General features: G+C 57.7%; 1 protein-coding gene across 8 annotated transcripts in view; it reads left to right on the forward strand.

Annotated features, from left to right (window-relative positions):
* HIP1 (huntingtin interacting protein 1) overlaps positions 1-26,891 on the forward strand; it is a 54,227-nt gene that overhangs the window by 18,817 nt on the left and 8,519 nt on the right. For 2 of the 8 annotated variants that reach the window (XM_064468329.1, XM_064468332.1), the window contains exons 2-12: positions 15,756-15,819; positions 16,467-16,609; positions 17,088-17,144; positions 17,637-17,717; positions 19,949-20,025; positions 20,293-20,354; positions 21,463-21,603; positions 22,128-22,185; positions 25,545-25,620; positions 26,018-26,149; positions 26,784-26,881. In XM_064468329.1, coding sequence (XP_064324399.1) covers positions 15,756-15,819; positions 16,467-16,609; positions 17,088-17,144; positions 17,637-17,717; positions 19,949-20,025; positions 20,293-20,354; positions 21,463-21,603; positions 22,128-22,185; positions 25,545-25,620; positions 26,018-26,149; positions 26,784-26,881 — 989 coding nt within the window. Of the gene's footprint in view, positions 1-7,411; positions 7,587-8,298; positions 15,659-15,755; positions 15,820-16,466; positions 16,610-17,087; positions 17,145-17,636; positions 17,718-19,948; positions 20,026-20,292; positions 20,355-21,462; positions 21,604-22,127; positions 22,186-25,544; positions 25,621-26,017; positions 26,150-26,783; positions 26,882-26,891 lie in introns of those variants that run through there. The other 6 variants (XM_064468333.1, XM_064468334.1, XM_064468326.1 and 3 more) reach the window with 6 other exon arrangements.

Consider the following 26,891-nt stretch of genomic DNA (forward strand, 5'->3'; position numbering starts at 1 on the left):
GCTGCGGCCATTGGACCCCATAGATGCCTGGGGCTTGCAAGGAGTTGGGTGACAGAGGAGCTCTGGGTGCTGGCAGCCCAGGGAGCAATGAGGTCAAAGCGGTGAGCACAGCACTGACGGTTCAGTAGTGCGGTTGTGATCTTTGCTGTTTCCTCTTCTGGGCATTTTGCTTATCTCCGTGGTGTTGGCGTTAGGCTTACAAGAAGGAAGCGACTAATTACAGTCATGCATTGCGCGTGTGTAAAGAGAGACCGAGCCTCGACTGGAGTTGAGAAGGGTTTCTAGATAACCTGCACGTACAGATGAGGCATCAGGGATGCAGAAGTGATCTGCGAGTGATGAGCAAGTAGTTGTGTACATGTTAGCTGAGGTTAAGCATGCAGATTTACATCCCACTGCCATGATTCACTTAGGTGGCTACTGAAGGCTGTCCTCTTGGACTGAGGGCTTCATGTGGTGCCTTCCCCAACTGTCATAGGATCATGGACTCACAGAGTGGTTTGGGTTGAAAGGGACCTTAAAGATCATCTAGTTCCAGCTCCCCTGCTGTGGGCAGGGACATCCTCCACTAGACCACGTTGCCCAAAGCCCCGTCCAACCTGACCTTGAACACTGCCAGGGATGGGGCATCCACAGCTTCTCTGGGCAGCCTGTGCCAGTGTCTCACCACCCTCATGGTACAACATTTCTTCCCTATGTCCAGCCTCACCCCACCCCCGGTCAGACCCCTTGTCCTGTCACTGCAGGCCGTGGTCAAAGGTCTCTCTCCCTCTTTCCTATAAGCCCCCTTAAAGTACTGAGCGGCGGCAGTAAGGGCTCCCCAGAGCCGTCTCTTCTCCAGGCTGCACACCCCCAACTCTCTCAGCCTTTCTCCATCGCAGAGGTGTGCCAGCCCTCGGAGCATTTTGGTGGCCTCGTCTGGACCTGCTCTACCAGGTCCGTGTGTGTCTTGTGCTGGGGACCCCCGAGCTGGACACAGAGGTCTGGGGGTGTCTGAGGAGGGCAGAGCAGAGGGGCAGCATCCCCTCCCTCGACCTGCTGGCCGTGCTGCTGGTGATGCAACTCTTGGAGACAGTTGGCTTTCTGGGCTGCAAGTGCACATTGCTGGCTCGTGTCCCATATGTCACACACCAGTATCCCCCAGTCCTTCTCCACAGGGCTGCTTTCCATCCATCCATCCATCCCTCCATCCCTCCCTCCATCCATCCATCCATCCATCCATCCATCCATCCATCCATCCATCCATCCATCCATCCATCCATCCCCCAGTCTGTGCTGGTGCTGGGGAGCACCCTGACCCAGGTACAGGGCCTTGCACTTCCACTTGCCCTGGTTGAACTTCATGAGGTTCACATGGACCCACTCCTGCAGCCTGTCCAGGTCCCTCTGGATGCCGCCCCTTCCCTCCAGCGTATCAGCCGCACCACTCAGCCTGGTGTCATCCTTTCCACAGCTTCTTAGCCTTCCATGCCAGGTGGGGGACAGGAGTTCGCTCTCGTCCAGGTTTGGATGGGAGAATCTGCCTGGCTCCTTGCAACATCAGCAGGAGGGTGAAGCAGCAAGCAGGGAGGATGCTTCTTATCCTGTGTCTCTCTTTTCCTCTTGCGTTTTTAATCCTGTTGGCTTTGCAGAGCTGCTCATTTTGCTCCTGCTAACCTTGGACCAGCCCCATCCACAGGCACCGTCTGGGTGATGTTACATGAGGCTCGTGCAGTTGCTGTAACACCAATGGCTATAGATTGAACAAGGAGCTAAAAATAACAAACAATCAATAATGGCAGCATGAAAAACAGCCTTTTTTTTTTTTTTTTAATAAAATCTGTATATTGACAACACAACAAAGCAGCTTCCTGTAAAGGCAGGAGGGATAATGGAGCCGGGCTCCCTGCCCGTGCCCCGGCCTGGGCTGGCAGTGGCGCCAGCTTCACCCGTGCCCATCAGCCCGTGGGGATTGCATGGTTCTGCATCCCGGGAGCTCTTCATTTATCTTCTGCTTGGGGCAACATGGAAGGGCAGCTCTCCCCAGCTCCCCATGCTGGTCCAGCTTGCGGTGAGGAGCTGGGGGAGCTCGGTGCCCACTGAAATAACCCGCTTGCCAGCAGCCCCAGGCTGCCCGCTCCTGCCCGTGCTGCCTGCTCCGTGCCGGCACAAGCCTTCGGTGCAGCTGCCAGCCCTGGACCTGTGCCCGCTTCAGACTGATCTGCTTTTTCCTCTCGCTTTCACAAGCCCAGGAAACTGCGGCATTACAAGGATTTGAAAATGGCCTTGAGCTTTTTAAGCACTGCTCTGGAGTGGATATTTTTCCTAAATCAAGATTTGAAAAAGGTATTTGGGCATTAGTCAGCCAGGGGGATTTCCAGAAGTATTGGAGCACCCAAACACCCTTTAAATCTGCCTCCTGTGCGAGGGCAAATTTGGTACCAAAAAGCAGCTGGTTCACCAAGACTGTGACAATTTTAGGGATATTTTTTTACATCACCAGTGTTAATGAGTGTAAGAGTTTTCTGAAGGTTGTTTGTTGCTGGATCCCTTCTGAAAATCATGGTGGTATGGGATCAGCCCAGAAGGGTTTGGCCGTGGGGAGGGTGCCTGGGACAGGCCTCGGCTCTGTTGCAGAAGGGCCTGGAGCAAAGCAGGGGATCAGTCAGGAAGGTTGTTCTGTGCTACGATGCTCTAACCTCCCAGCTCAGTGGAAAAAAAAAAGCCATTGCCACAGACAGCAATGGCAAGGGGAGTTTTTCCTCTAAATCACACTATTACAAATACACCCCGGTGCCCAGCATTCGTCCCCTTCTCCTAAAAACCAAAACTCCTTACACAGCCAGTGATGCTCACCCAGCTCCATGGACCAGCAACTAGACCCAGCCTTATGAGAGCTTGAAGGCACATTCCCCAAGCAAGTGCTCCAGATCTGGAGAGGTGCTAAAAAGAGCTAAAACCTGTGAAATACAAAATAAATAGTTTTCTAAGTGCTCAGTGGTTTTCCCAGTGAACCTGCTATTCTGCTTTATACCTAGAGCTCTGAAAACCCCAGGATCCTCGAGATCCTGTACCAGAATGGTGCTCCAGCAGCATCTTGCATGGGTAACCCTTGGGGCAGGACTAGTTTATCATGAGCTAAGAGAGCTGCTCTGGGGAGGTGAGTTTAAAGTTCTCCTACACTGGAGCTGCTGGGAAAAAAAAAATGGCATTCTCTAAGGAAAATGAATTTAAGAGACTGAGTCCGAGGGGTGGTTTGAGAGCGCGGCTCCCGCTGGTGCCTTCCCTCGGGGAAGACTTGGAAAATACAGAGTGATCAAGAGGGAGCAACAGATACTGTTAGTCATCAAGGAGGGAGGCGGCTGCAGGGGAAGAGGTTTTAAAAGGCTTCAGAGTATTTTTAGATCTGGTAAAATGAACAGTAGAGGGGGAAAAAAAGAGGCAGAGGACCTTTGAGAGAGACATAAATGCTTCATGGAGCAGAGCGGCCCAGGCTTTCTGGTCCATCCAGCCTCAAACATCAGCTCAGGCAGAGATTCACTGAAATAGAAGTAGAGGGATGTAAAACCAATAGAAGAAAATGCCTTCTGGATCATAACCTGATGAACCTCGTCAACCTTTCTGTAATGACAAAAGGCCATATTAGCCGAGATGTTTTAGCCCTAATTCCCTTCATTCTAGTGGGAGTTGGTTGCTGAAATAGAGTTTGAAAGCTACTTGCGGAGCCTCCGGTGGACTTGGGAAAGATGCTGAATGTCTCTCCTCCTTCATCCATTATGGTCTGGACCGCACGTACCGTCCCAGCAGCTCGCAGGAGAGTAACAGAGCTGCAGGAGGATGAAGGGTGTTTCCAGGGTGGTGTAAAGGGTCTTGGAGCGAAGCACCGTATGCAATTAAATACAGCCAGCAGGGAGAGGAGGGGTCTGCCCACCTCTCCAGATCAGCTGGGAGGATGATGAAGGTACTTGGGGAACAGGGTGAAGTGAGAGGCTGCCTCCCCCCTGGTTCTCCAGGGAAGCAGCCTTTGCTTTGCCTTCTCTATTCCCTGCTGGGGATGGTCCCTTCCTACCCCCTGAGCCAGAGGGGCTGGTGGGGGCAGCCCCTTTGATGCCCTGCAGTTTTCCAGCAGCACCTTCAGCACATCCCCAGCATCCCCCTCACTGCCTTCATTTGCGAGGTAATTCCCTCCATCCCAACTGGATGCACATCTACTCTGGAGAGGCTTGCTAGGGCTGGTCCTCCACAAGCTCATCCCAAATTTCTGGGATGAGATGCAGTCCTGGAGAGGGTTGCTGGAGCCTGGGATGAAGCATGTGGGTTTGCACACCCAGCTGGGATGCTCTGTCCTACCCTGCTCCTGCCACAGTGGCATGAAGATTTCAAGCAAGTTCACTTACTGCGCAGCCTTCGGTGGATTCATATGAGTGACTTAAGTATAATACATATATATTTGTATGTACAGCAGTTGAGGGAAACTGGAAGCAGAGCTGATGCTCCTGCAGCTGCAAAGAGCAGCAGGTCAGCTCCTTGGCGTTTTTATGGGAGCCCCAGGAGCACCGGGCAGGGCAGGAGCGGCTCTCGTGTGCCGGCACCAGCATTTCTCCACAGCGATGTGGTGAACCACAGCAGGGAACTCCCCTGGGCTCGGTAAAGAAAGAAGGAAAATCCTTTCACCTCGATGCACCCCTGTAGGGGTGGGATTTGTCCCCGTGGGTCACACCAGCCCCTCCTGAGCCCCAGTGTGGTCTCACATGCTGCTGTCCCTGCTTGGCGCTTTCAGCTTGGGGAGCACAGCTTTCCTTGCCACTGGGGAATTTGGGTTTCCCTTTGCTCCAGGCACCCTCCTGAAATTGCCTTTAAATTAATTTTCAGGTTTTCTTCTAGAGCTGCTTTGTCTCTTATTTTTGCCGTCTAGCTGGAGACACACACACACACACCCCCCTTGCTGTGAAGCCAGGTTGACTTGGAGATGTCTCCCTTTTCCCCAAGTGCTTCCTGGTGGCCTCCGAAATCTGGGCTTTGCCGGCTGGAGTGGCTCAGCCATGAGGAACCACGCAGCAGCCGGACACTTGCATGTCCCATCTCTGCAGCATCCGTGGGAGACCATTGATAACAGCAATAACCATCTTCTCTCTGAACTGGCTTTAGCACCAGCTGAGATGTTTGGTTCAGGGGTGAGCTTGCATGAAAGCTTGATTTTGAAAATAAGGTTGATGATGAGCTGACTTAATTTGTGGGATTAAGGAGGGATGTTGGGAGCACAAAGCCTGTACACGAGAGGTGGGCAGCTGGGCATGGCTGCACACGGTTTCGATGGTATTACAGGGAGAAAATATGGCTAAAGGATGGATCCTGCATGTTATTTTACAAGCTATATATTTCCCATGCAGGTCGTGTCATAGGAAAAGTCACATCCATCCTATGTGTGTGGTGGGGAGGATTGGGTTTTGTTCCAGAGGATGCTCTTTGGTTTTGGCTGTGCCTTGCAGGGTGTGCACTTTCATACCTGCCTTAAGGTCTCTTCATGCAAATGAGGCATTAGAACCTGATGGCCAAGCGCTGATCGCAGGGCCAGGCCTCTGGAGACAGTGCCCTGGAAAGCGTGGACCGCATCTGCAGGACATCCCAGGACAGTAAGGCAGCAGCGGTTGTGGCATTGTTTTCAGTGCAATGCTAAACCCAGCTAAGATGAGTTTTCTAGGATCCCATTAAGCCGGGGGAGCACCAGGCTGGGGGCTGGGCTGCACAGCAAGAACCCAAGCTCTTGCTTTCCATGCCGAGCACACGGCTGGGCTGGGAATGCCTCACTGAGGGGCTTAGCTGTGGGGAGGGCACAAACCCTGTTGCCCCTTCCCAGCCGTGGTGCTCAGTTCTGGGTTTGTCCCCTCTGCTTTTGGGGCCTGGGTGCCCAGTCCCGGGGATGCCGGAGTTGGTGCCTCCTGTGGCCCCTCCCCTGGCCAGCACAGCAGAGACCGTTCTTGCCACGCACACGTGCTGTCATGCCTGGCGTGACAGGGCAGATATCCACAATAGGGGCAGGTACCCATGATGGGGCAGGTACTCGTGTCAGGGCAGGCGTCGGGATGGGGGCAGGTATCCGCACCCGGAGTGCTGCCTCCTGCTCACCCCCAGGCTCTGCTCCCAGAGGAACTCGGCTGCTTGAAACCATCTGGTCCAGGAAACACATTTGGTCCAGCAAAACGCCAACAAGCCGTGTACCTGCAGTGCTGCCGAGCGGTGTGTGCGTCCGTCCGTCCATCTGTCCCAGGAATCGCAGCAGAGGCTTTCACAGCCACCTGAGGAAAACATAACCTGGGTCTTGGTCTTAAAAGCCGCCCCCCCCCCGAGCTGGGATTAATTGGGTGGCGTGGGTGGGTGCAGAGCTGGGTGCTGGCAGGGGGCGGGGATGGCAGCGCTCTGTCCCCGCAGGGATGTGGGATCCCGTTAGCTTATTAAGAGTGGCCAAGTCACCATCCCAGAGTAAGTGGCTGAGCTGCGACTAGACTATAGCAATCCTGGGGGATTAGTGTGTTCAGCCAGGGCCAGCACAGCAGGAACACTTTTTGTTTCTTAGGGCTGTGAAGCTTCTCCTCTGCCTTCAGCCGAGGGGCACCTGTGATGCTTTTCCTCCTCCCTGCCTTGGGGTTGCTTTTAGGGGATTCAGAGAACGGTGGAATTGTTTGGGTTTCTTTTGTGCCTCCCGTCAGAAGATGCTGAAGTGTTTGTTGAGCGCTGGTAGGAGCTGGGAAAAAGCCTGGGTGTTTGCCCGTCCCACAGCAGGGTGGCAGTCCCTGCTCGGAGTGCGCGCAACGCAGGCGGTCAGCACGCCGTGCCTGCCCGGGGACGGCGGACTGAGGTCGGGGGACCCGCTTTCCGTGCCAGTTTAATTGCTTTTGTTGTTGGAACCGAGATCGCCACGGCCGAGTGGGCTCCTGTACAAGGGAAACCCCGTGCAGGTCACCGGCCAGAGCCTCGGGTGTAGCTTCCCCCGCCCCCAGACACAGAGACGGGGCAGAGGGGTGCTGGTGGGGCAGGGGATGGGGCAGAGGAGGGAGCTGGGGGCCCGGCGGCGGGGCAGGGGCCGGCGGTGGGGCGGGAGGCCCGGCGGTGGGGCGGGGACTCAGGCAGGCCGCACGGGGGGGGTGCGGAGCCCACCGGGCACCCCCTCTGCCCCCCCTCGCCGCTGCCCGAGGCCACCCGGCGGGCTGCGGGCGGGCGCCGCGGCGGGGCGCTCCCGGGGGGGCGGGGAGGGGCTCACCCGGGCGGTGGCCGGCCTCCTCGCCCCCCCCCACGCGTGGCCCCCTCCACGCACGCCCCCGCCGCGCTCCTTTGTTATTCCGGCGCCGGGCCGCGGTCGCCCCCCCCTCCCCCTCCCCCTCCCCCTCCCCCTCCCCAGCTCGGCTGTGCCGCCCCTCGCGGGAGCGCGCCGGGCGCGGGTGCGCGCCCCCCACCCGCGCCGCCGCCGCCGCCCGGCAGAACCTTCCAGCGCCGCCGCCCCGGGGCCGCCGCCATGGGCGCCGCCGCGCCGCGCTGAGCCCAGCCCGCACCCCCTCCCGCGCGGGGCCCGGGGCCTCCCCGCCGCCCCCGCCATGGAGCTGGGCAAGGTGGTAAGTGCGGGGACCCCCCTCGGGACCCCCCCCGCGCCACGGTGGGGACAGAGCGCGGCATCCAGGGCTGTTCCTGGCATCAGGGTTTGCACGCAGCGAAACTCCTTCCCGGGGAAGTTTCGGGTGTTTGCGAGCCCCCAGGTGTCGGTGTCTCCGGGTGTAAAATCGGGAGGAAGCAGGGGATGGGTTTGGGGTGGCTGCGGGAGCCGGGCGCCCCCCTCCCTCGGTTATCGGGGGCTCCTCCTAGCCGTTAAAGCCGATCATCCCCCCCCCCCCCCCCCCATGCTGCTGCAGCCTGGGTCGGGCTTTGCTCCCACCCACCCGTGGTAACTCGCTTTCCCCCAGTCTTCGACCCGGCTGGGTTCAGGTGGTGCCACGAGCCGCTGTGTTCCCACGCGCGGTGCTGCTGTCACAGCCCCTTCAGCGCATAGGGGCAGCCCCTCGCCCGGGCGACAGGGATGGAAGCAAGTTTGGGGTGAATAGTGGGTTTCTAGGGTCTGTTCCTGCAGGAAGGCGCGTTCATCCCATGTGCTGCTCACCTGGGAAGAGGGATTTTGCTTTTCACGGTGCTCCGGCGGAGCTGGGTTAGGGACGGTGATGGTCCCTCAGGTGCAGCATGGAGCCTGTACGGTCCCGGCTGCTCTCAGCTCCGTGGCAGGATCCAGACGTCCTGGAGGGATAATGGGTGTCAGCAGGAGGCATTGCATGGGAGGACTTCTACCATAGCTACCTTGGCACCGCCGGGTCGCACATCCCTGGGGCATCCCGGTCCGCAGAACGTGGGAGCATCCCGTGAGAGCGTTTTGCAACCTGGGTGTCCCCACCAGGGTAACGCTTCCCAAGGAAGGTCGGTCCTGAATGGCAGTTGATGACCAAAATGCACATCTGGAGGCAAGCTCCTGGTGTCTGCTCCCCACATCCTCCAGCCCCGCTCCTTTATTTCCTTCCATTCAAAAAAATGACAAATATTTGCATTTGCTGGGAAGAAGAGTCCAGTCAGGACCACTGGGAATGTTTCAGGAGTATTTGAAGGCGGTGGAGGACCTTCCTGAAACACCAACCCTGGAAAACACAGCCATCCTCTCTCCCCAGATAGAAATCGCTGCTACTGGAAGAGATTATCTTCGCATAAAATCCCCACTTAAAATTAAAAGCCTGGCTAACGGGGCAGCTCGCGGGAAGGGCTCCAGCTGAGCCGGCTGGGCAGTGTGGGGCACGAGCGATCGAGTGCCCATATCAGTTAAATAAGCGAGAAGAGTAAGGAGTATTTTTTGCGGGGAGCAGCTGCGGAGGGGTGTGGGGTCCTGGGGAGCCTCCTGGTTTTCCGCCCCTCCTCGGATCCGGCTTGTGCTGGGGTCTGGTGCCAGGGTCTCCGGCTGTGGCAGAGTGGAAGTGCCCAGCAGCAGGAGCTGGGACCTGAGCTGGAGGTGACCAAAGCGAACCCCAAGCTCTGGTGCAGCCTTGGCTGACTTCTCTTGTGCCTGTTACTTCAGCTGGAGACTTCAAAAGGATCTGAGCTTTACAGCATCAGCTCCCCCGATGGTCACTGGTGAGGTTTAGCTTCTTCTGTACCCTCACTTTTTACCAGCTGTTCTCCCCAAAATCAGTTTTCTCATTGTCTTTTTTTATTTCCAAAGGATTATCTGTGTATTGGAAAAGTCCATATTACTTAAACTGGATTTAAAAAACACACATTCAAGTAATTAATCTGCATAAATTGTTTATGGCACTGGCAAAATCCAGCAGCCCAGCTCTTTGGGTGCCGGTCCCCTGATAGCAGGCAGTGCTGTGTTCAGCATAGCAAGTTCTCATCTCTGGTGTTGGTGGGACCAAACCCTTCCAGCTGCTGGTGGCCAGCCCAGCTCTCCCCTCCTAGTATCAGATGCCTCACTCGAGTGCATGGGGTCCACCTTGGGTGGTTGTCTTCATTCTTTCCCTTTGCTTGCCTCGAAGGTGGAGGAATGATCGGACGCACTGTCTCATCCTGCCCCAGCTCTCGTGATGGTGTTGAACTCATTATTTTCACTGGAGGCTGTGGAAGGGCCAGGAGGAGCACTGGGATAAGTCCTTGCACCAGCAGCTGATGGGCACATCGCCCAGTGGATCCCATCGTCTCCTTTGATGCCACCTTGCTGCCCTTGGATGAGGCTGGGACCTAGTGGGGTGGTCTGTTCAGATACACTCAAAATGTGTATCCTTCAACTTATTTTCATTTTTCTACCATGATAATGGTAATACAGCTCCTGAGGCAAAGGTCTTGGTGGCAGTCAGATGGCAGCTGCCATCCTTTTTTGTCTCCTCATGGTGTGGAGACCTCTGAACCTTCCCTGGCCTGGCCCAGGTGTTTTCTCTCCTGGAAGCACCGCATGTGCTGGAAGAGCTCCTCCGTAATGCTCACCTCGGGCTTCACCATGTGCCAGGGAATGCTGACAGTGGGTAGACCAAGGATGATTTCGGTCTGAAGGCATCGTCCTCCCAGCCTCGGGAGAGCAGACCCAGAGGCAACGATGCTGCGTGGCATAGCGGCCAGGGCAGGACTCTGCCAACAAGAGCCTCGGGGTGATGCCATTGGCTTCCAGCCTGGCTTGCAGGGCCTGTGGCCATCTCCCTGGTGACTCCTGTTTGGGGTGTCCCCTGTGCCACAGGGCAGCGTGGGGGCACGGTGTTCCCAAACATCCCCCAGGGCCCCCATGCTGGTGTCTCTTGGGATTCAGGGCTGTCTCTGGTACACCTTGGTCCTCCTTCTGCTGGCATCTGAGCCAGTGGCATCAGCATCTCCTCCTAGAGTGAGCTACCACAACTGGGAGCAAACCCTGGCAGATGCAGCGAGGTTTTGGGGTCTCTGTCACCAGAGACCAGCATTGCTGTGGGGAAAACGTGGTGGTTTTTATGGCCCAAGCAAAGGGATCTCTGAGGCGTCATTTTGGGGATTATTTCTCATCTGGAAAGCAGGAGGTGAGAAGAGTGGCAGCAACTTTAGGGAGGTGCTCACACAGCCCTGCTCAAGGCACTTTGTCCCCGGAGTGGCTCTGGCACATATCCGGGCAGGAGAGGAGCGCTTTCTTTCTAAACTTATGAATCCAGCAGTGGATGCAGCCAAATAGCCCGGATTAAATGATGGGGAGGTATTTTTTTAACATCTTCTCTCACTCCCTGTTCAAAGGGAACATTTAGGACCGAGTGGGAAGACTACAAGTTACTCCATTTGTGCTGAGCATCCTCTTATCCTATATGTGGGAATACATCCGTGTGTGTACGAGGCACGCAGCACCTGGCCTGGCCAGCCAGCGCTGCCTTTCTGCCTTCCTTTCCCTCTGGCTGCCAGCAGGCACAAAGGCGGGTTTGTTCCCTGCTCCTGCTGTCGAAGGCCGTAGGTGCCCAGCAGCCCTGTGGAGGGGGGACCACAGCCACCCCGGCTCTCTGCAGGAGCTCTCACCTGTCCCCAGCAGGGCGTTAAGCACTGCCGGTGTTATCCAGATGGCTTTGCTTGATTTTGCTGGAGAAAAACCTTTCCTGAGCCCCAGTGACGCTATGGTTTGCCTTCAGCTGCTGTTGGTGAGTGATGTTTAGAGACACGTGCCCTCCGGAGACCTTGCCCACACCCCTGTGTCCTGCACGCGCCGGGGCCAGAGCAAAGCTTTGCTAGGCTGGGATTTGCATTTTAATTAAGCTCATGGATTTTTTTTTTTTCCAGGCTTCTTGTAGTCAGGTCTCCTTCCTTGCTCGCTTCCCCTGAGCCCCTGCGTCTGCAGGGCTTGGTTGCAAGCAGTTTTCCGGAGGTATGCTCCATCCCAGCTCTCCATTTATAGAAAGGAATTAAGGAGAAATGAGGGAGCATTACTAAGAGGATTTGCACTGTGACTTAGTCAGTTTCTCCAAATAATTTGCAGTAGCTCTGTATTCTTTAATCAACACCCATTTCCTTTTGGAAATGAAAGGAGAAGCGGGAAGGTGCCATCCAGCTCGGCTCTTTGCCATTAAATGGGAGGTTTGCAATTCAATTTAGGGAGACCTGGAAGGGGGATGAGGGTGTGCATATGTGCATGTGAAAGAGAGAAGTGTTTCTCAGTGCTCAGACAGCCTCTGCCACTCTGTCCCAGGTGCAGTTTTGGGCTCCTCTGTCCCTCTGTGGAGCCTGCGGTTGCACGTCAGGAGAGGTGTTTTAGTTGATGTGAACCACGGCTGGGGATCACCCCAATGTGGAGCCGTTGGTGGCTCTGCTCTGGCATGGCATCTCCTTATGAGAGGAGCTGGGCTGAGTCAGGGGTGGTGGGGGTCCCATGGGATGTGCTCCAGCTCGCCCCAAGGGCTGGCAGTGCTCGTTGCCAGTGGGATTCCTGGAGTTCTGCAGGGAATGCACTGAATTCCCCCAGGGCAGTCTGGCAGCTGGCTGTGGCAACCTATCAAGCCAGGGCAAAAGACCTTGCACGGGTTTATGGAGACCCCCTGGGTACTGCGGAAGGAGGAGAAGCAGCTCAGGCAGACCCCACTGCTCAGGGCAGAGATAAGGTTGGATAGTCTCTGCTCTATTAGCTGACTCTGCTCCTTCCCTAAATGGCCTGAGCCTTTCTGTGCTGGTGGCAGTGGGGTTTCCTTGCCCCGGCTCGAGAGGCACTTGAAACACTACCGGTGCTTGCAGCATTACCGGTGCTTGCAGCACATGCGAGCATGCTGCTTACCCAGCCTTGGCAGAGCAGCTGTGGCCCGGTCCTGCCCTGGGTGCTGCCCTGCTGAGGTCTGCTCCACACCCCAACCCTGTGGCCCTGCCGTGGGGAGGCCGGCGTGGCAGTGTCACCCCCTCGCAGCTCTCATTGTGCAAATGGGGCCCTGCCGGCCTCTGCTCTCGCTTCCCTCCCAGCCCCACTGCCTTGCACAAGAGGAAACACCAGGGTTTCCCTTCCTGGCAGCGGGGAGGGGTGTGGGGCTGGAGGAAGGGGCCCGCCTGCCCCACGGCCGCTGTAGTCCCCTGCCCTGCTCCCAGTGCTGGGGGGTACAGCAGCAGGAGAGGAGCCCATTGGGCTCCTGCGTGGGTATGGGGACCAGGGTCTGACATCCCTCCATCGGCACGAAACTGGAACCAGGCCAGCGGTGCTGCCAAGGACACGCTCCTGTCCTGGCAGGTTAGAAATGGCCCTCGTGGGGTAGAAGCTTGTAACAGTGCCGGATGGTGTTGGGAAGCAGCACCTGTGGGTTGGGGTGAAAGACCCACTCTGTGGCAAAGAGGTCTGAGCTTTCTTTCAAGGCAGCTCCAAACTTCCCTCCTCCTTGATCCAGTTTCGCAGCCAAAACTCGTGGACAGGAGCATACACCGCTGTCACCTCGCCTGACCCCACTCGTCCCTCGGAGGTGACACGTGCAGCCTTGGTCCCTCACTGCTGCCCTGCGCTCCTCTGGTTTGCTTGCACAGGCACTGTCGGAGCCGCTGGCCAGTGCAGCGGTGGTTTGGGCATCTCCGGAGTCCCGGTGCCTGCTCCGAGGGGCTCCCAGGACGGGACCCCTGCCCTGCCCTCCCCGGGGACACATCCACATCTGCAAAGACAGAAAATTGGAACCTGTCTTTTCCTCGGAAAACCTTTCTACTGTCCACATGGATCTCGTGTGTTCTTCAAATGGAGTGGGGGACTCGGGGTGGAGGATCCTGGAGGCCACCGCCCAAAGCTAGGGGCTGCCAGAGCCCTGTTACCTCCCCACTGTGGCTCCTCACTGGAGCATCACTGGGGGCCTCTTCGGTTGGAAAAACGTGTCCTTGCTTTACCAGGAAAAGCTGGCAGGAAAGAGCAGTTAAACTGGGGGCTCCATTTCCAGCCTTCCTGGAGATGCGGCGGCCCTGTCCGGTACTTCAAGGACCACCTATCCTGGCACTCCTCACCGTGCCAGTGGCCCATTGACCTGGAGCCAGATCCGTGGCGTGTGCCACCCATGGCTGTTGGGACGTGGGCATCACACTCCAGGCTTCTTCTGCTGCTGGCAGAGAAGTGCCTTCCTGAGGATTTAACTGGGAATTTTTTAATACTGAATTTTATGTTTTCGTAAATGGCAAGGGGTTGCAGCTGCCGGCCAAGGCAGAGCTGCAGAGGTGGCTCACACCCTTGGTCCTCCTGCACTGGGAACCTGCTCGCCACCATCCAGTCCCTCGGGGAGGGATGCCCATTGGGGTCAGGTTTCTCCACCACTAGTGTTTCTTCCAGCTCTCCATAAAGCCAGGCTAAGATGCTGGTTCTGCTCTGTGTCCAGCCTGCTGCTGGACCAGGATGCAGCTGGTCATCTAGGTCCCCTGCCACCTCAAAATGAGCCTCTTGCATCTTACTGATGACCTCCATGGTCACCTCCATGGTCCTTACTGGTCACCTCCATAATCCCCATGGTCACCAGCAAGCAGGGACCTGGTGGTGAGCGCGGCGAGCAGCTCAGCATGGCTGGAGACCCACCGTGATCCCCAGCAGAGCCAGCACCATAGGGATGGGGCTGCAAACACCATGGGGCTGCATGGACTGGCCTTGCTGAGAGCAGCCGGTGCAGCTGGAGTGAGCAGCAGCGTCTCCACAGCAGCACTGATTCATACTGGGACATCAGGACCCAGAGCTTGTGTTTCAGCTAAAGGGGTGCTCAGCCCTGGGACTGGGGTGCAGTTGGCAGTTGTGGGTGACAGCAGAAGCTGTCTCAGCCCTTCAACAAGTTGTCTCTGTCCAGTGGGCAAATGTTTTGGTGGCAGAGGGACTTTCTGGGGAGGTGGGTCGGGCTCAATGCTGGGGGGTTTAGGCCGTGCCCAGCCAGACAGGGGGGCTATGGCTGGTGCCTGTGGGGCCCCCCAGCCCAATTCAGTGCAGAGTCATCAGAGTTGGTTGTGATGAAGCTGTAGCAGGGCTGCCTTGAAGAGGGTGAGCAAGCAGGAGTACAAGGAGGACTGCAGTGGGGAAGGTTTTGGGATTAATCCCACTGCTTTAATTGGTTTATATCAGTAATTAGCTACTTCTGGCCGTGATGAGCCAGCCAGTTTCTTCCCTCGGCAGCAGCATCCTCACAGAGCAGGTGCCAGGCAAGTGCTCAGTGACGTGGGAGCCTGGGGAGAGGGCAGCCCTGCACAAGCATCGCTGCGCTCCCAGCATCACTGCGCTCCCACGGAGGATCAGCCGCAGCATCCCCCCACTGCCGGCACAGCTTCCCATAGGTCAGAAATGGGGTAGCGTTAAAAATCCTCCCCAGCAGGTGCTTCCAGCAGCTGCCGCTGCCTCCCCGAAGGCTAAATAGAGCACTAGCTCTGCCCAGGCTCCTCAGCGTGGGCTTCCCGAGGTCCCTGGCATCTGAATTGCATTGTCTTCCCTGGCAGAGAGCAAAAGGGCGGCTTGTGGGCAGGGTTGTGCTGGGGAGAGGGTGCCTGCAGTGCTGCCTGCCCCGCAGGAGGCTTGTGTCAGCTCCCAGTGGGATCGGAGCGGCTGGGGAGTGCCGGGCAGCGGGGACGGGTTGTGCTGTCTCTGGATGTGCCGGTGGCTGAGCGCTGGGGAGGTGGCAGCAGGTGCCAGCCAGGGCAGCTGCCTGCGCTGGGGGCAGCAGGTCAGTCTCCTGCCCCTGTAATCCCACAGCCAGGGCCGTGCCCAGCTGTGGGGTGGGTGGGCTGTAGCAGAGCACCAGCAATTGTGGAGCTGCGCTGCTTTGGTGCCGGTTAAGCTGGGACCAGACCTTTGCTGCCAGACAGCGCAGGCAGCCCAGGTCCTGCTCTGCCGTGCAGCGCACGATGGTCTTACTGTCCTGCTGCCAGATTCCTTGTGCCCCCTGAAATGCCCTCTCCACTCAGCCCCCCCAAAAGCAGAGCAGGAGCAGCCGCCTGCTGCCTGTAATCCGAGGGCAGGGGAGGGATTTGCCTTCCCTCTGCCTGTCCCAGTGCCCCGAGGGCAGGAGAGGGTCCTTTGTGGTCACTGCTTTAATTGCATCATTATTATGCTGAGTAAATGAGTCCTGGCAGCAGCAGAACCTGGTGGATGCCAACGACATCCCAGAAAGGCATCCAGCAGTGGGCACCGTCCAGCTGGCACGAGCAGCGGCCGGGGACCTGGATGGGACCCAGCCACCGACAGGTGCTGGCGGAGCTGGGGTGTCTCAGCAGTTGAGGGGAGACAGGGGTGGAGCCCGAGCCCTTCCCATCTCACACCCCCCCCCCCTTCTCTTTTGCAGACTGTCAGCATCAATAAGGCTATTAATGCGCAGGAAGTGGCTGTCAAGGAGAAACACGCCAGAAATATCCTTCCTAAAGTTGGCTGCAGAACAAGCGAGCGTGGGAGTGGGGCCGGGGCTGCCTGGAAAAGGGGCAGCATGGCAGCACGTGGGGAGAGGTGCTGGCCTGGCTGAGATGGCTGCTGGGGTGCTGGGGGTGGCTGGATGGGACCCTGAGGGGCTCTCAGTGATGGTTGGGTTTTTTTCTGGCATGGCACAGGGTTCCTGCTCCTGCTGCTGCAGCCGTTGCTTGTCAGTGGGTGCCCAGCCTCGTGCTCCCAGCGCTGCCATCCCGTGGGAAGGCGGGAGGGGCAGGTGCCTGCAGCACGTTGTCTACTGTGGGTGAGGATTTGTAATCCCCAAAGGCACTTGTGAGAACGCCACCACTAAAAGCGGATCCCCAACATCCTGGCAGGGCGGCCGGGGAGGCTCGGCAGAGGCACAGGCCCAGCCCCAAGCACGCCATGGTGCTTCTGGAACAGTGGTGTGGGGCTGAAGGAGATGGGATGGCGTATGCCACCCTGGGGAACAGCGTGTGCCCAGGCTTGGCAGGTTATCGGCTTCCCACGGTGGCCCAGATCCCCTCAGCTCTGCAGGCACCGGCCAGCTCCAGGGTGGTTGCTGCCCATCACCGCAGAGGGGGAGACGAGTGTTTCCTTGACGGGCCACCACCATGCATCCTGGGCACGCACCATGAGAAGGGGGCGCAGACCTTCTGGTCAGTGGTGAACCGGCTGCCGCTGTCAGGCAACGCCGTGCTCTGCTGGAAGTTCTGCCACGTCTTCCACAAACTCCTCCGGGACGGCCACTCGAACGTGAGTGCTGCGAGCTTGGCTCGGCAGCCAGGGCCAAATCCTTTCTCCTGGGCGCCTGCGTGGGGCGGTGGGAGATGCTGGCAGGTCGGTGCTTTCCTGGGGGTCAGTCCTGGGTGGGGACCGGCGTGGGGACCCCTCCCTGCTCGCTTTGCCGGAGTCTTCCTGGCGCTGCTCCACCCACACCTGCGCTGCAGTCCGCGGTGCCGACTGCAGCGCTGGTGCCAGAGGAGAGCACCCGGTGCGGGGCGCCGGTGTTAATGCGGGAGCCATCAGTAAGGATCCCCCGCCCCATGTGCAGCTGGGGAAGCTGAGGCACCCTGGGTCTGTGGGTAATGAGGCCGCCAGCGGGCTGCAGCGTTGCGAGCACATCCGGGACCTCTCATTCCTTAGCCAAAGCGCTGGCTCCAAGGATGGCATGCCTTGTCCCAGTGCTCTGCCTGCTCCCCGCACTGCCTGCTTATAACCATCATTCCTCCAGGTCCTGAAAGACTCCATGAGATACAAGAATGAGCTGAGTGACATGAGCAGGATGTGGGTAAGTGGCCAACCCCACCAGCCGCCATGGTTGGGGCACCCTGGGGGTCCCTCGGCAGCACCCGGCACCCTGGCCAGGCTGGTGGGTGGTGTTGGCTTGGGCGGTGGTTTCGCCCAGGAGGAGCCAGGCTCCAAGGGCTGAACAGATGCTCAGCCATGGCTGAGCCATGGTGGCTGTGACCTCCCCGGGCTGGGTTTGCCGGTCACATTCAGTATCCTTTTCCACCAGAATCAAATGCCTTCTTCCTAAAACACAGTAAAACTTGGCTCTGGTGGTTAAAAGTAGCATTGAAATCTGCAAAGAAGGTGATGAGAAGGTCCTAACCAAATCGCGTCGGCACGTTTGCTGCAAGCCAGCTTGCAGCTGGGGTGTTGGCAAGGAGGGTTTTGGCTGTGTTTTGGGGGGAGATAAGGGAGGGGTCACTCGTTCTGCAAGGGGAGGAGGCTTTTTCAAAGCCTGCCCCAGGTCTTAACAGCTTTTTGGTATCCTCAGGGCCACCTGAGCGAGGGCTATGGGCAGCTCTGCAGCATCTACCTCAAACTGCTGAGAACCAAGATGGAGTTTCACAGCAAGGTGAGCCTCATCCAGTCCCCGTCCCCATGGCCACAGCAAGGGATGGGTGATGGGGCGCTGGGACAAAGGTGGTGGCAACATTACAGGGCAGGACAGGGGCTGGCAGAGTCGTCCTGGTGCTGTCACCCCTGCGGGTTCTCCCCTCTGTCATGGCTGTTCTGATGCCTCCATGTCCCGGGCTGCCAGGGTCCATCATTAGCCCGGACCAAAAGTGGCCCAAGGACCAGTGTCTCAGAGGTGGATGGCTTCGTGGTGGATCAGGGCTCCTTGGAGGCACCTGGGCTGGTTTGGAAGTTGTGGGGCTAGAGGAAGCAGTAAGAGACCCCCTAGCTTTGGGTTGTACGTGCCCTCCCAGATATCCTAGATGGGTAGAGGTGGAAGCGGCCATCAGGTTCTGGAGTGGGGAGTCCTTGTGAGGGCTGTGGCACGCCATGCTGTGCCGCACTGTAGGAGCAGCTCCTGCCTATCCCCTGTGCTGCCCTGGCAAGATCCGCAAGGGCTAAAGCAAGCCCAGGCAGCAGGGACAGGCAGGAGGCAGCACAGGCAGGGCAGGCGCCAGTGCTGAGGTGTAAATACTTTGGAAAACCCCGCAGCAGAGCCTGGCTTTTCTGCATCACCATGAATGTGGGGAAGGATGCTGGGTGCTTGGGCTGGCAGGGTGTCCCTGTTGATACATGGAGGAGGATGAGCAGCAGCGTCTGCTCTGACTGGCGTGCAAGCATGGAGGGTCGTTTGCCACAGTCAGCAATGATGAACTGAAATAGATGTGTATAGAAACCTGCCTTTGATCGGGATTGAAGTCTGTATGTAAGGCGCTCTAGTGCTTTCTGAAATAAGGTTTTTGTATGGGTAGGAAAAGTGGAGTGGAAGCAACAAGTCATCCCGGAAATTTAGGAATGACAGAGAAATAATGATTAACTTAACCTAAGTACTGCTGAGTGTGCACAGCCCGAGTTCTCAGCAGAACTTTCAACAGAGTCACAGATTTGAGGTTTCTTCATGAACACCCAGTTCCTTGCAGACCATAAATCTCACCTTAGGTTTATCAGGAGATCAGGATGAGGTAGCACAGAACAAACCCCTTGGCCCCCAGCTGCCTCAGTGCTCCCAGGGCTTCTGCCCTCCCTTGCCTGCCTTGCTTGATAAACGTCACTACACATGGGATGCTGCAGGTTTGGTCCCAGCTAGTGTCCCATCCTGTCCCACCCAGTGATGTCCCCGGCTTCGAATAATCAATGCCAATCACCAAAATCCATTTTTTCTCTCCCCCTGGGCTCTTGGGCCATGGGTGCTCATGGGCATGGGAGCATCCTGGGGGAATCCCAGGGGACCATCCCAGGTTGATTTTTTTCCTCCCCCCATCATCTGGAGCTTGTTTCCAGCGCTGTGGTGCAGGTACCTTCTTTGGGCTGGCCTTTGGAGAGGATGCGCTTAGAGTTGGCTGGCTCCAGGTCTGCTCCATGCCGTGCCACCTGCTGGAGTGATGGGGAGCGTGTTGATAGAACGGGAGAAGTGCCCTGTCGCACCTTGGGAAGCTGTGCTAACATTGATGGAGCTTATTATTTAGGCAGATGCTATAGACAATTAGAATAGATTATAATAGAATATAATAGAATATGCTTGTAGCACTAAAGTAACAGTGTGCTGCCAAGAGGAGAATAGGAAGGCAGGGTGGGCTTGGAAGCCCTGCATGGCTTTGAGCACCCTCATCCGTATAGTAACTGGCTACGGCAGGTTTGGTACCTGCGGCGTTCCCTTCCTTTCTGAGCTCTGCTGGAAAGAGGTGTTTTCTGAAGCCAGGCTGTACACATCACCCCAGTTTGGTTTGGAGCTGTGATAGGACCTTCCCCAAAACTTCTGGGTGGCATGAAGAGGATTTGCCCCCCTGAAAAGATATCACCTTGTTCCCCTCCAGCTCTCAGTGATGCCATGCGTGAGCTGGCAGCCCCACCTCCTCCCAGCTTGGCAGGTTTCTAAGCCTGGGGAGAATTGGGTTTTCTTGCTGGGGAGAATATGGGTGCTACTGCCTGGGGATGCTGCCGTCACCTGGGGCTCAGCAGACCCTGTGTTAGCCCCCTTTTCCCCTGCATCACTCCCTCGGTGCATCTGAAGAGCCCACTTGCTCTTGCACTGAGCCCAGTGGCTGGATTGGCAACCCTGGTGCTCCCAGAGCTGTGGTTGGAGCAGGAGATCCTCCAAGACCCTTTCCCGATGGCTCTTTCCCCACACAGAATCCCCGCTTCCCTGGCAATCTCCAGATGTCCGACCGGCAGCTTGAAGAGGCAGGGGAGAACGATGTCAATAACTTGTGAGTGCGGGGCAGGGGTGGAAGGCAAGGGAGGAGGGTGGTGCTGCCTAATCTCACCCACCAGCAGCACGACCAGGCTGGGGACAGGACCTTGCACCTTCCCCCCACCCCTGCCATGGGTGCTGGGAGCAGGCAGAGCCTTTGGGCAAGGCAGGTGGATCCATGCCGGAGCACCTGCCCATCCCTCTGAAGTGGCATCTGGCACAGGTTGGGGCCCGTGGGTGGCTCTGGGGATGCTCCCCAACCATCCTCATCCCTTTTTCCTAGTTTTCAGCTGACAGTGGAGATGTTTGACTACCTGGAGTGTGAGCTGAACCTCTTCCAGACAGGTGAGGCCCTGCGCTGTCCTGCCAGAGGTTGGCATGAGGGGTCCACGGGTTTGAGCTGCACTGGGGGAGGCTCTGGGAAAGCAGCTGTCTGAGGGCATCACACTTATGTCTTTTCTGGGCACTTCACCCACATTGTTATTGGCTGAAGTGCCTGTGTGCTGTGCTGCCTTGTGGCAGCCCTGTGGCACTGCTGTGGGGCTGGCCGCAGTGCCCCAGCCCACTCCCAGCCACACACATCGCTTCTACCACCCAGACTTGGGCTCTCCCGCTCCAGCAGCCTCCCCGGGCTGAATTTCTTCTCATCTTACTCGTGGGCTTTTGACAGGTTTTGGGTTTCGTGGTTAACACAAGCTGCCATGGGTGTTTGCGGCGGTGCTGGAGCTGGGGAAAGCTTGGGGGCACCCTGCCTTCCTCCTGCCCTCCTGTTTGAGCAAGCGGAAGGGTAAAAACAAGCCAGTCCCAACCCTAAGGACTGTTGTGCACCTCTGCACACTTGAGCAGGATCAGGTTTGGGGTAAATTACAGCAATACTGGGGCAAGCCTTTATCTGCTGCATGCACCAGGCTGTGGACACTGGCGGGGCGGCTCCGTTTTGGCGGAACTGGAGCAGCACCCTCGTCTTGTGGCCTCAAGCTGGCAGAGTGGGCCGGTGCCAGTGCCTGGGGGCTCATCCGTGTGGCACAGCCCATCCCCAGAACACTCCCGGGAGCTCTCGCTGTTCTGCCTGTTGGAGGGGAGTCACTGGGTGAAGGGAGATGAAGCCAACTGGCACAGCTGAATGCCAGCGGGATGGCAGCAGCAGGCTGAGCACAGGGGCTGCGTGCCCTTGGGGGGCCAGGAGCTCTGCCCGGGACCCAGCTGCGGCTCGGGACCTGGCACCTCCAGCCCAGGGTGGCAGGCTGAATTGTCCCCATGCCTGTGGGGGAGTCCTGGGTGGGAATTCCCCCTCTTGCTGAGCCAGCAAACGGCTGTGCAGTGGCAGGCTGGGTCCCCAAGGGCCAGTGGATCTCTTGCTCCGGGTGACGTTTGCAGACGCATCTGACACAGCGTGGCACCCTGCAGTGCTGCGGGTGCTGCCAGAGCCTGATCCCGCGCTCCTTCCCTGCAGTGTTCAGCTCCCTGGACATGTCGCGCTCGGTGTCGGTGACAGCCGCGGGGCAGTGCCGCCTGGCCCCGCTCATCCAGGTGATCCTGGACTGCAGCCACCTCTACGACTACACTGTCAAGCTGCTCTTCAAGCTCCACTCCTGTGAGTGTCCCCAGTGGTGCCGCCTCGGGCAGGGGGCTGACATGGAGGGCAAAGCTTCGGGTCACCACCCTGCTCAGGCTGGGCTGTTTGCCCCCCATCTCTTTCCCAGCCTTTTTGAGTGAGTAAAGGGAGTCACCAGGGCAAGGGACAAGGAGGTGCAAGCGATGGGGGATAGAGCTGTGCCAGGAGCCTGCCTGGAACACCCCAAACACCCCTCAGCTGTGGGGATGGTGCCCACCAGGAGACCCCAGCTGCAAAACCACATCCCCCAGGACCTGAAATTGTGGTGGCAGCTGCCTGAACGCTAGCTTGCTGCCTTTCCCTGCCCTGGGGTTGTCGTGGGGAGGATGTGATCCCCTCCTGCAGCAGGATGCTGAGCCTGGAGCATTCAGACTCTGGGAGGAGCGTGGCCATGTCTGGGAAAGACTGATCCCCACATGTCTGTGCCAATGGTTGTCCACTGATCTGTGCTCCTTCCCAGAGTGGAGACACCCAGTGATGTTTCTACGTGCTGCTTCTTCCAGGTCTGCCAGCGGATACCCTGCAGGGCCACCGGGATCGCTTCCTGGAGCAGTTCAGAAAGTAAGTGCCCAGACCTGGAGCGCCGTCTCTCCCCGCTGCCCGCAATGCTCCAGGAGTGCTCCCAGGGCAGAGGGAGTGCAGAGGGATGTTGGAGCCCCTGTGCTGGGGCTCAGCAGCTGAGCAACGGAGAAGGAGGAAGTGCAGGAGTCAGTCTTGCTTGGGGGCTCTGAAATCCAACACGCTTTGACGTCTCAGCTTTCCCTGGAGCTTCCTCCAGGACAGCCGCTCCACTCGGCTAATCCACAGCTATTGAATTACCAGATAAGGGCGTTATTAATTCTAATGAGGCATTCAGCTGCTGACGGCACGTCTGACAATTTAAAACCCTCAAACCCCTTAATTGCAGTTTTAAATGCAATTTGCAGTTAACGTGCTGAGATGGAAGTCTGGGCACAGGCTGAGAAGCCAAGCGTGGGGTGCTTGCCGCTGGGGACTCCCCAGGGATGCTCTGGGTTGGGTGTTGGGTGAGCAGGGTGCTCAGCACCCTTAGCACTCTTTTCTGCTTGCAGTGGGTCCGTCAGCTCTGTCAGGAGAGGGATGCATTGGGAGGAGCAATGGGGTAGGAGAATGCAAGCAGCACGTGGAGGCAGTTTCAGATGCTGCTGCAGGAGGGAGGGTCTGCACAAGCCCTGGGGGGGGACTCATGGTCATGGTACTGGGGGTGTGGGACAGGGAAAAGAGATTTTTCACTCCACTTCTGTTGAATTAAAAAAAAAAAAATGCCAGTTGTACAAACCCAAGGGAGCTTGTTAAAGAGCAGCCAAAGGATGAAACCTTTGGATGCTGCAAAGCTGAGGAGGGGTCCATGAAGAGCCTTGCAGAGAGCCTGGGTGCCAGGGATGCTGCACCCAGATGTTGCAGAGGAGCAGAGGTGGTTTTTGGGTGGGAAAAGCAATCCCTGTGGGGACACAGAAAAGGAAAGGGTAAAGTTTGTGGCACCTGTGTCTTTCCGAAACTAAGATATCAATAAGAGATTTTAAAAGCAGCAGGTAGAAGGTGGAGGAGGAGAGAGCCAGAACCAAGTCATGGCTACCCAGTTACCCAAGACCTTTGACGTGAGGGTGGCTGTGATGCTGCTGGAGTATTGCCAGTGCCGAGGGGCTGAGAAGCGTTATGGTGCTGATTGATAAAAAGGGCTCCAGGGGGAGGGGAGGGAGGCAGCAGAGGGGCTGATAATGGTGCTTGGCACAGCAGGGAAACGAGGCGTGGGAGAGGGTCTTTGTGAAAAAGACAGCATGGGATGGGGTGGGTGCTGCTGCGTGCGGGAGGCAGGCATTGGGTTCACGAGAGGCCATGAGCTGCTGGAGGGTGATGTGCAGTGGGAACAAACAGATTTATTTCCAAGAGTTCTCGGGAAAAATGGAACTACCCTGAGAAATGTGAATGATACCAAGCTAAGTGGTGCAGCTGATACGCTGGAGGGAAGGGGCAGCATCCAGAGGGACCTGGACAGGCTGCAGGAGTGGGTCCATGTGAACCTCATGAAGTTCAACCAGGGCAAGTGGAAGTGCAAGGCCCTGTACCTGGGTCAGGGTGCTCCCCAGCACCAGCACAGACTGGGGGATGGATGGATGGATGGATGGATGGATGGATGGATGGATGGATGGATGGATGGGTGGGTGGATGGATGGATGGATGGATGGATGGATGGATGGATGGATGGATGGATGGATGGATGGATGGATGGATGGATGGATGGATGGATGGATGGATGGATGGATGGATGGATGGATGGATGGGTGGATGGGTGGATGGATGGATGGATGGATGGAGGGATGGATGGAAAGCAGCCCTGTGGAGAAGGACTTGGGGATACTGATGTGTGACAAATGGGACATGAGCCAGCAGTGTGCCCTTGCAGCCCAGAAAGCCAAGCATCTCCTGGGCTGCATCACCAGCAGCACGGCCAGCAGGTCGAGGGAGGGGATGCTGCCCCTCTGCTCTGCCCTCCTCAGACACCCCCGGAGCTCTGCATCCAGCTCGGGGGTCCCCAGCACAAGACAGTGGTTCTAAACTGAACAGGGGTGGGGTGAGGCTGGACACAGGGAAGAAATGTTGTACCATGAGGGTGGTGAGACACTGGCACAGGCTGCCCAGAGAAGCTGTGGATGCCCCATCCCTGGCAGTGTTCAAGGTCAGGTTGGACGGGGCTTTGAGCAACATGATCTAGTGGAGGATGTCCCTGCCCACAGCAGGGGAGCTGAAACTAGATGATCTTTAAGGTCCCTTCCAACCCAAACCACTCTGTGAGTCCATGATCCGATGAGATCTGAGGGCAGGTCTCCCCTGGGTTAGTAACTGCACAAAGGAGAGGAGACAAATAGTAGGGATTTGTACCATCGCGTGTCTAGGGGTGATCCCCACTGACGATGCTGGAACCAGTCCTCTTGCTGTATTTAAATGACATTGAAAAAGAGCGGGAAGTGAAGTTTCACGGCCACTGGTATAATTTAGGTTAGCCAAAGCAAAAACTGGCTGCTGAGAGCAGTGGGAGGATGTCACAGTGCTGAGAGACAGCTAGATTCAAGGTTACAAACTGCAAACCAGTGCCTGTGGGAAAAACACGAGGCACAGGCATCAGCAGATAGTGGGGCTGTCTGTGGGCTTTGACCACCCAGGGCAGAGACCTCGGGGCAGGTATCAACAGCACCAAGATACCGACTGGGATGCTGGCCAGGGCGGCTGTAAGGAAGGGGAGCCACAAGTGATGCGGCTGGGCTCTGTTGCTTCTCCACTAAATGGGAAATGCTGAAGGGAGGTAGCCCTGCCTCTGGGGGAGATGCTCCTGCGGAGAGCTGAAAGTGATGATGCAGACATGGCCTCCAGGCAGGATGCCCCCAACCTGCTGATGGCTGGGGCTGTAGTGGGAGCAATGCTGATGTTTCTCCGCTGTCCCTTCAAGCTTTGGCTTGAGGACAGCACAGAGAGGTGGCTGTACCTTGGTGCAACCCACTGCAGCCATTCTCCTGTGGTTTGTGGTTTCATAGGCTCACAGAGTGGTTTGGGTTTGAAGGGACCTTTGAAGATCATCTAGTCCAACACCTCTGCCATGGGCAGGGGCATCTTCTGCTAGATCAGGTTGCTCAAGTTTCAGGTCCTTCTCTGTGCTCATCAGGACCTGGGTTTATGGGAGAAAGCCTCCAGCAGTCAGTTTTTGCCAGAGGTGGGAGGCTGGCGGTGGGGTCTTCCCAGGACCCACTGTGGGTTTGGTGGCAGCACACACCACCGTCCCCGCCAGCGCAGCATGGTGGCCCAGTGACACCCTCCTGGAGCCAGGCGAGGGGTTGGAGATACCCACTTTTGGGGTGGGGTGTCTGGTTTGGGAAGAGCCATCCCTAACCATGCCCTGCCCCTTGCAGACTGAAGGACCTCTTCTACCGCTCCAGCAACCTGCAGTACTTCAAGCGGCTGATTCAGATCCCACAGCTGCCAGAGGTGAGACCCTGTGATCCCCGGTGCCCTCACTCGCTGTCCCCATGGCCCGGAGCAGCAGTGGGGCCGGTGGCACTGGGAGAGTGCCCAGATCACCTGCTGCCTTACCTGGCTTCCCGGGGCCGCTGGCAATGTGGGGCTCGTGGGCCCTGAGGCTCATCCTTCCATCCCTCCCTGGGTGGGATCCTGCGGGATGGAGCTGCCTCTCTGGCCGGGACTGGGATCACCCCTCACGTTGACTCTCAGCCCTTGCCAGGATCCATCCCTGTGGGTCCTGGCTCCATCCCTATGGGTCTGGGCACGGCCAGCTCAGTGCTGGGACAAGATTATGACCCACCATGCCCACAGCCCTGCGGCAGTGCCGGTCCTCCCACCCAGCCAAGCTCCCCTCCCTCCCCAGAACCCTCCCAACTTCCTTCGTGCCTCGGCGCTGTCGGAGCACATCAGCCCCGTGGTGGTCATCCCTGCCGAGGCATCCTCACCCGACAGTGAGCCCATCACAGACCTGGTGGAGATGGACACGGCCTCACAGGTGAGCTGCTGCAGCACTGCCTGTGCCCCTTGGGCTGCAGAGAAGATGGCGGGTTCCCTTCGCTCTGAGAATGGGGTTATTTCTCCAAAACCTTGCCATGGTGGGGGCAGAGACAGTGGGGATGGCCTCGGGTGCTGGGGAGCATCGCTGCAGGGGGCCGTGTGGGTGCTGGGTGTTGAATGTGGGTGCTGCTAGGTGTAAGCCAGGCTGAATTCATCTCACAGTGCTTCTCTTGGTGGTTTGGTGCCCTCCAGTGATGGCTGGCTGGAGATGTTTGGCTTTCCAGCATTGCCTTTCAGCTCTGTGTGCTTGTGTTAAGTCTTCAGGGCCCCTCTCCACCAAGGGTTGTCCCCAGTCACTGAGCGTTTCGGGAAGGGGCGTGCAGTGACATGGCTTTGGGGATCTTCCCCCGCCCCTGGCATTAGGTGGGGACGGACCAGAGATGCTCCATGTTCAACACGTTCAAGACATTCAATGCCCTGGGAGCAGCGGGGGGGTCCAGCCCCAGTGCCCAGGCAGCACAAGCAGGCAGCAGCCCTGCCAGCACACAGGCTGACTTGGCGGTGCTGCTGGGGACATGGAGGGGATGAGGTGGTGGTGGGTTCACTCCAGGTCCATGCTGCTCTCCCCACAGAGCCTGTTTGACAATAAGTTTGATGACATCTTCGGCAGCTCTTTCAGCAGCGACCCCTTCAACTTCAACAGCCAGAACGGGATGAACAAGGATGACAAGTGAGCAGAC

Source organism: Phalacrocorax carbo, chromosome 17 (genome assembly GCF_963921805.1).
Source record: "Phalacrocorax carbo chromosome 17, bPhaCar2.1, whole genome shotgun sequence".
Taxonomy (NCBI): domain Eukaryota; kingdom Metazoa; phylum Chordata; class Aves; order Suliformes; family Phalacrocoracidae; genus Phalacrocorax; species Phalacrocorax carbo.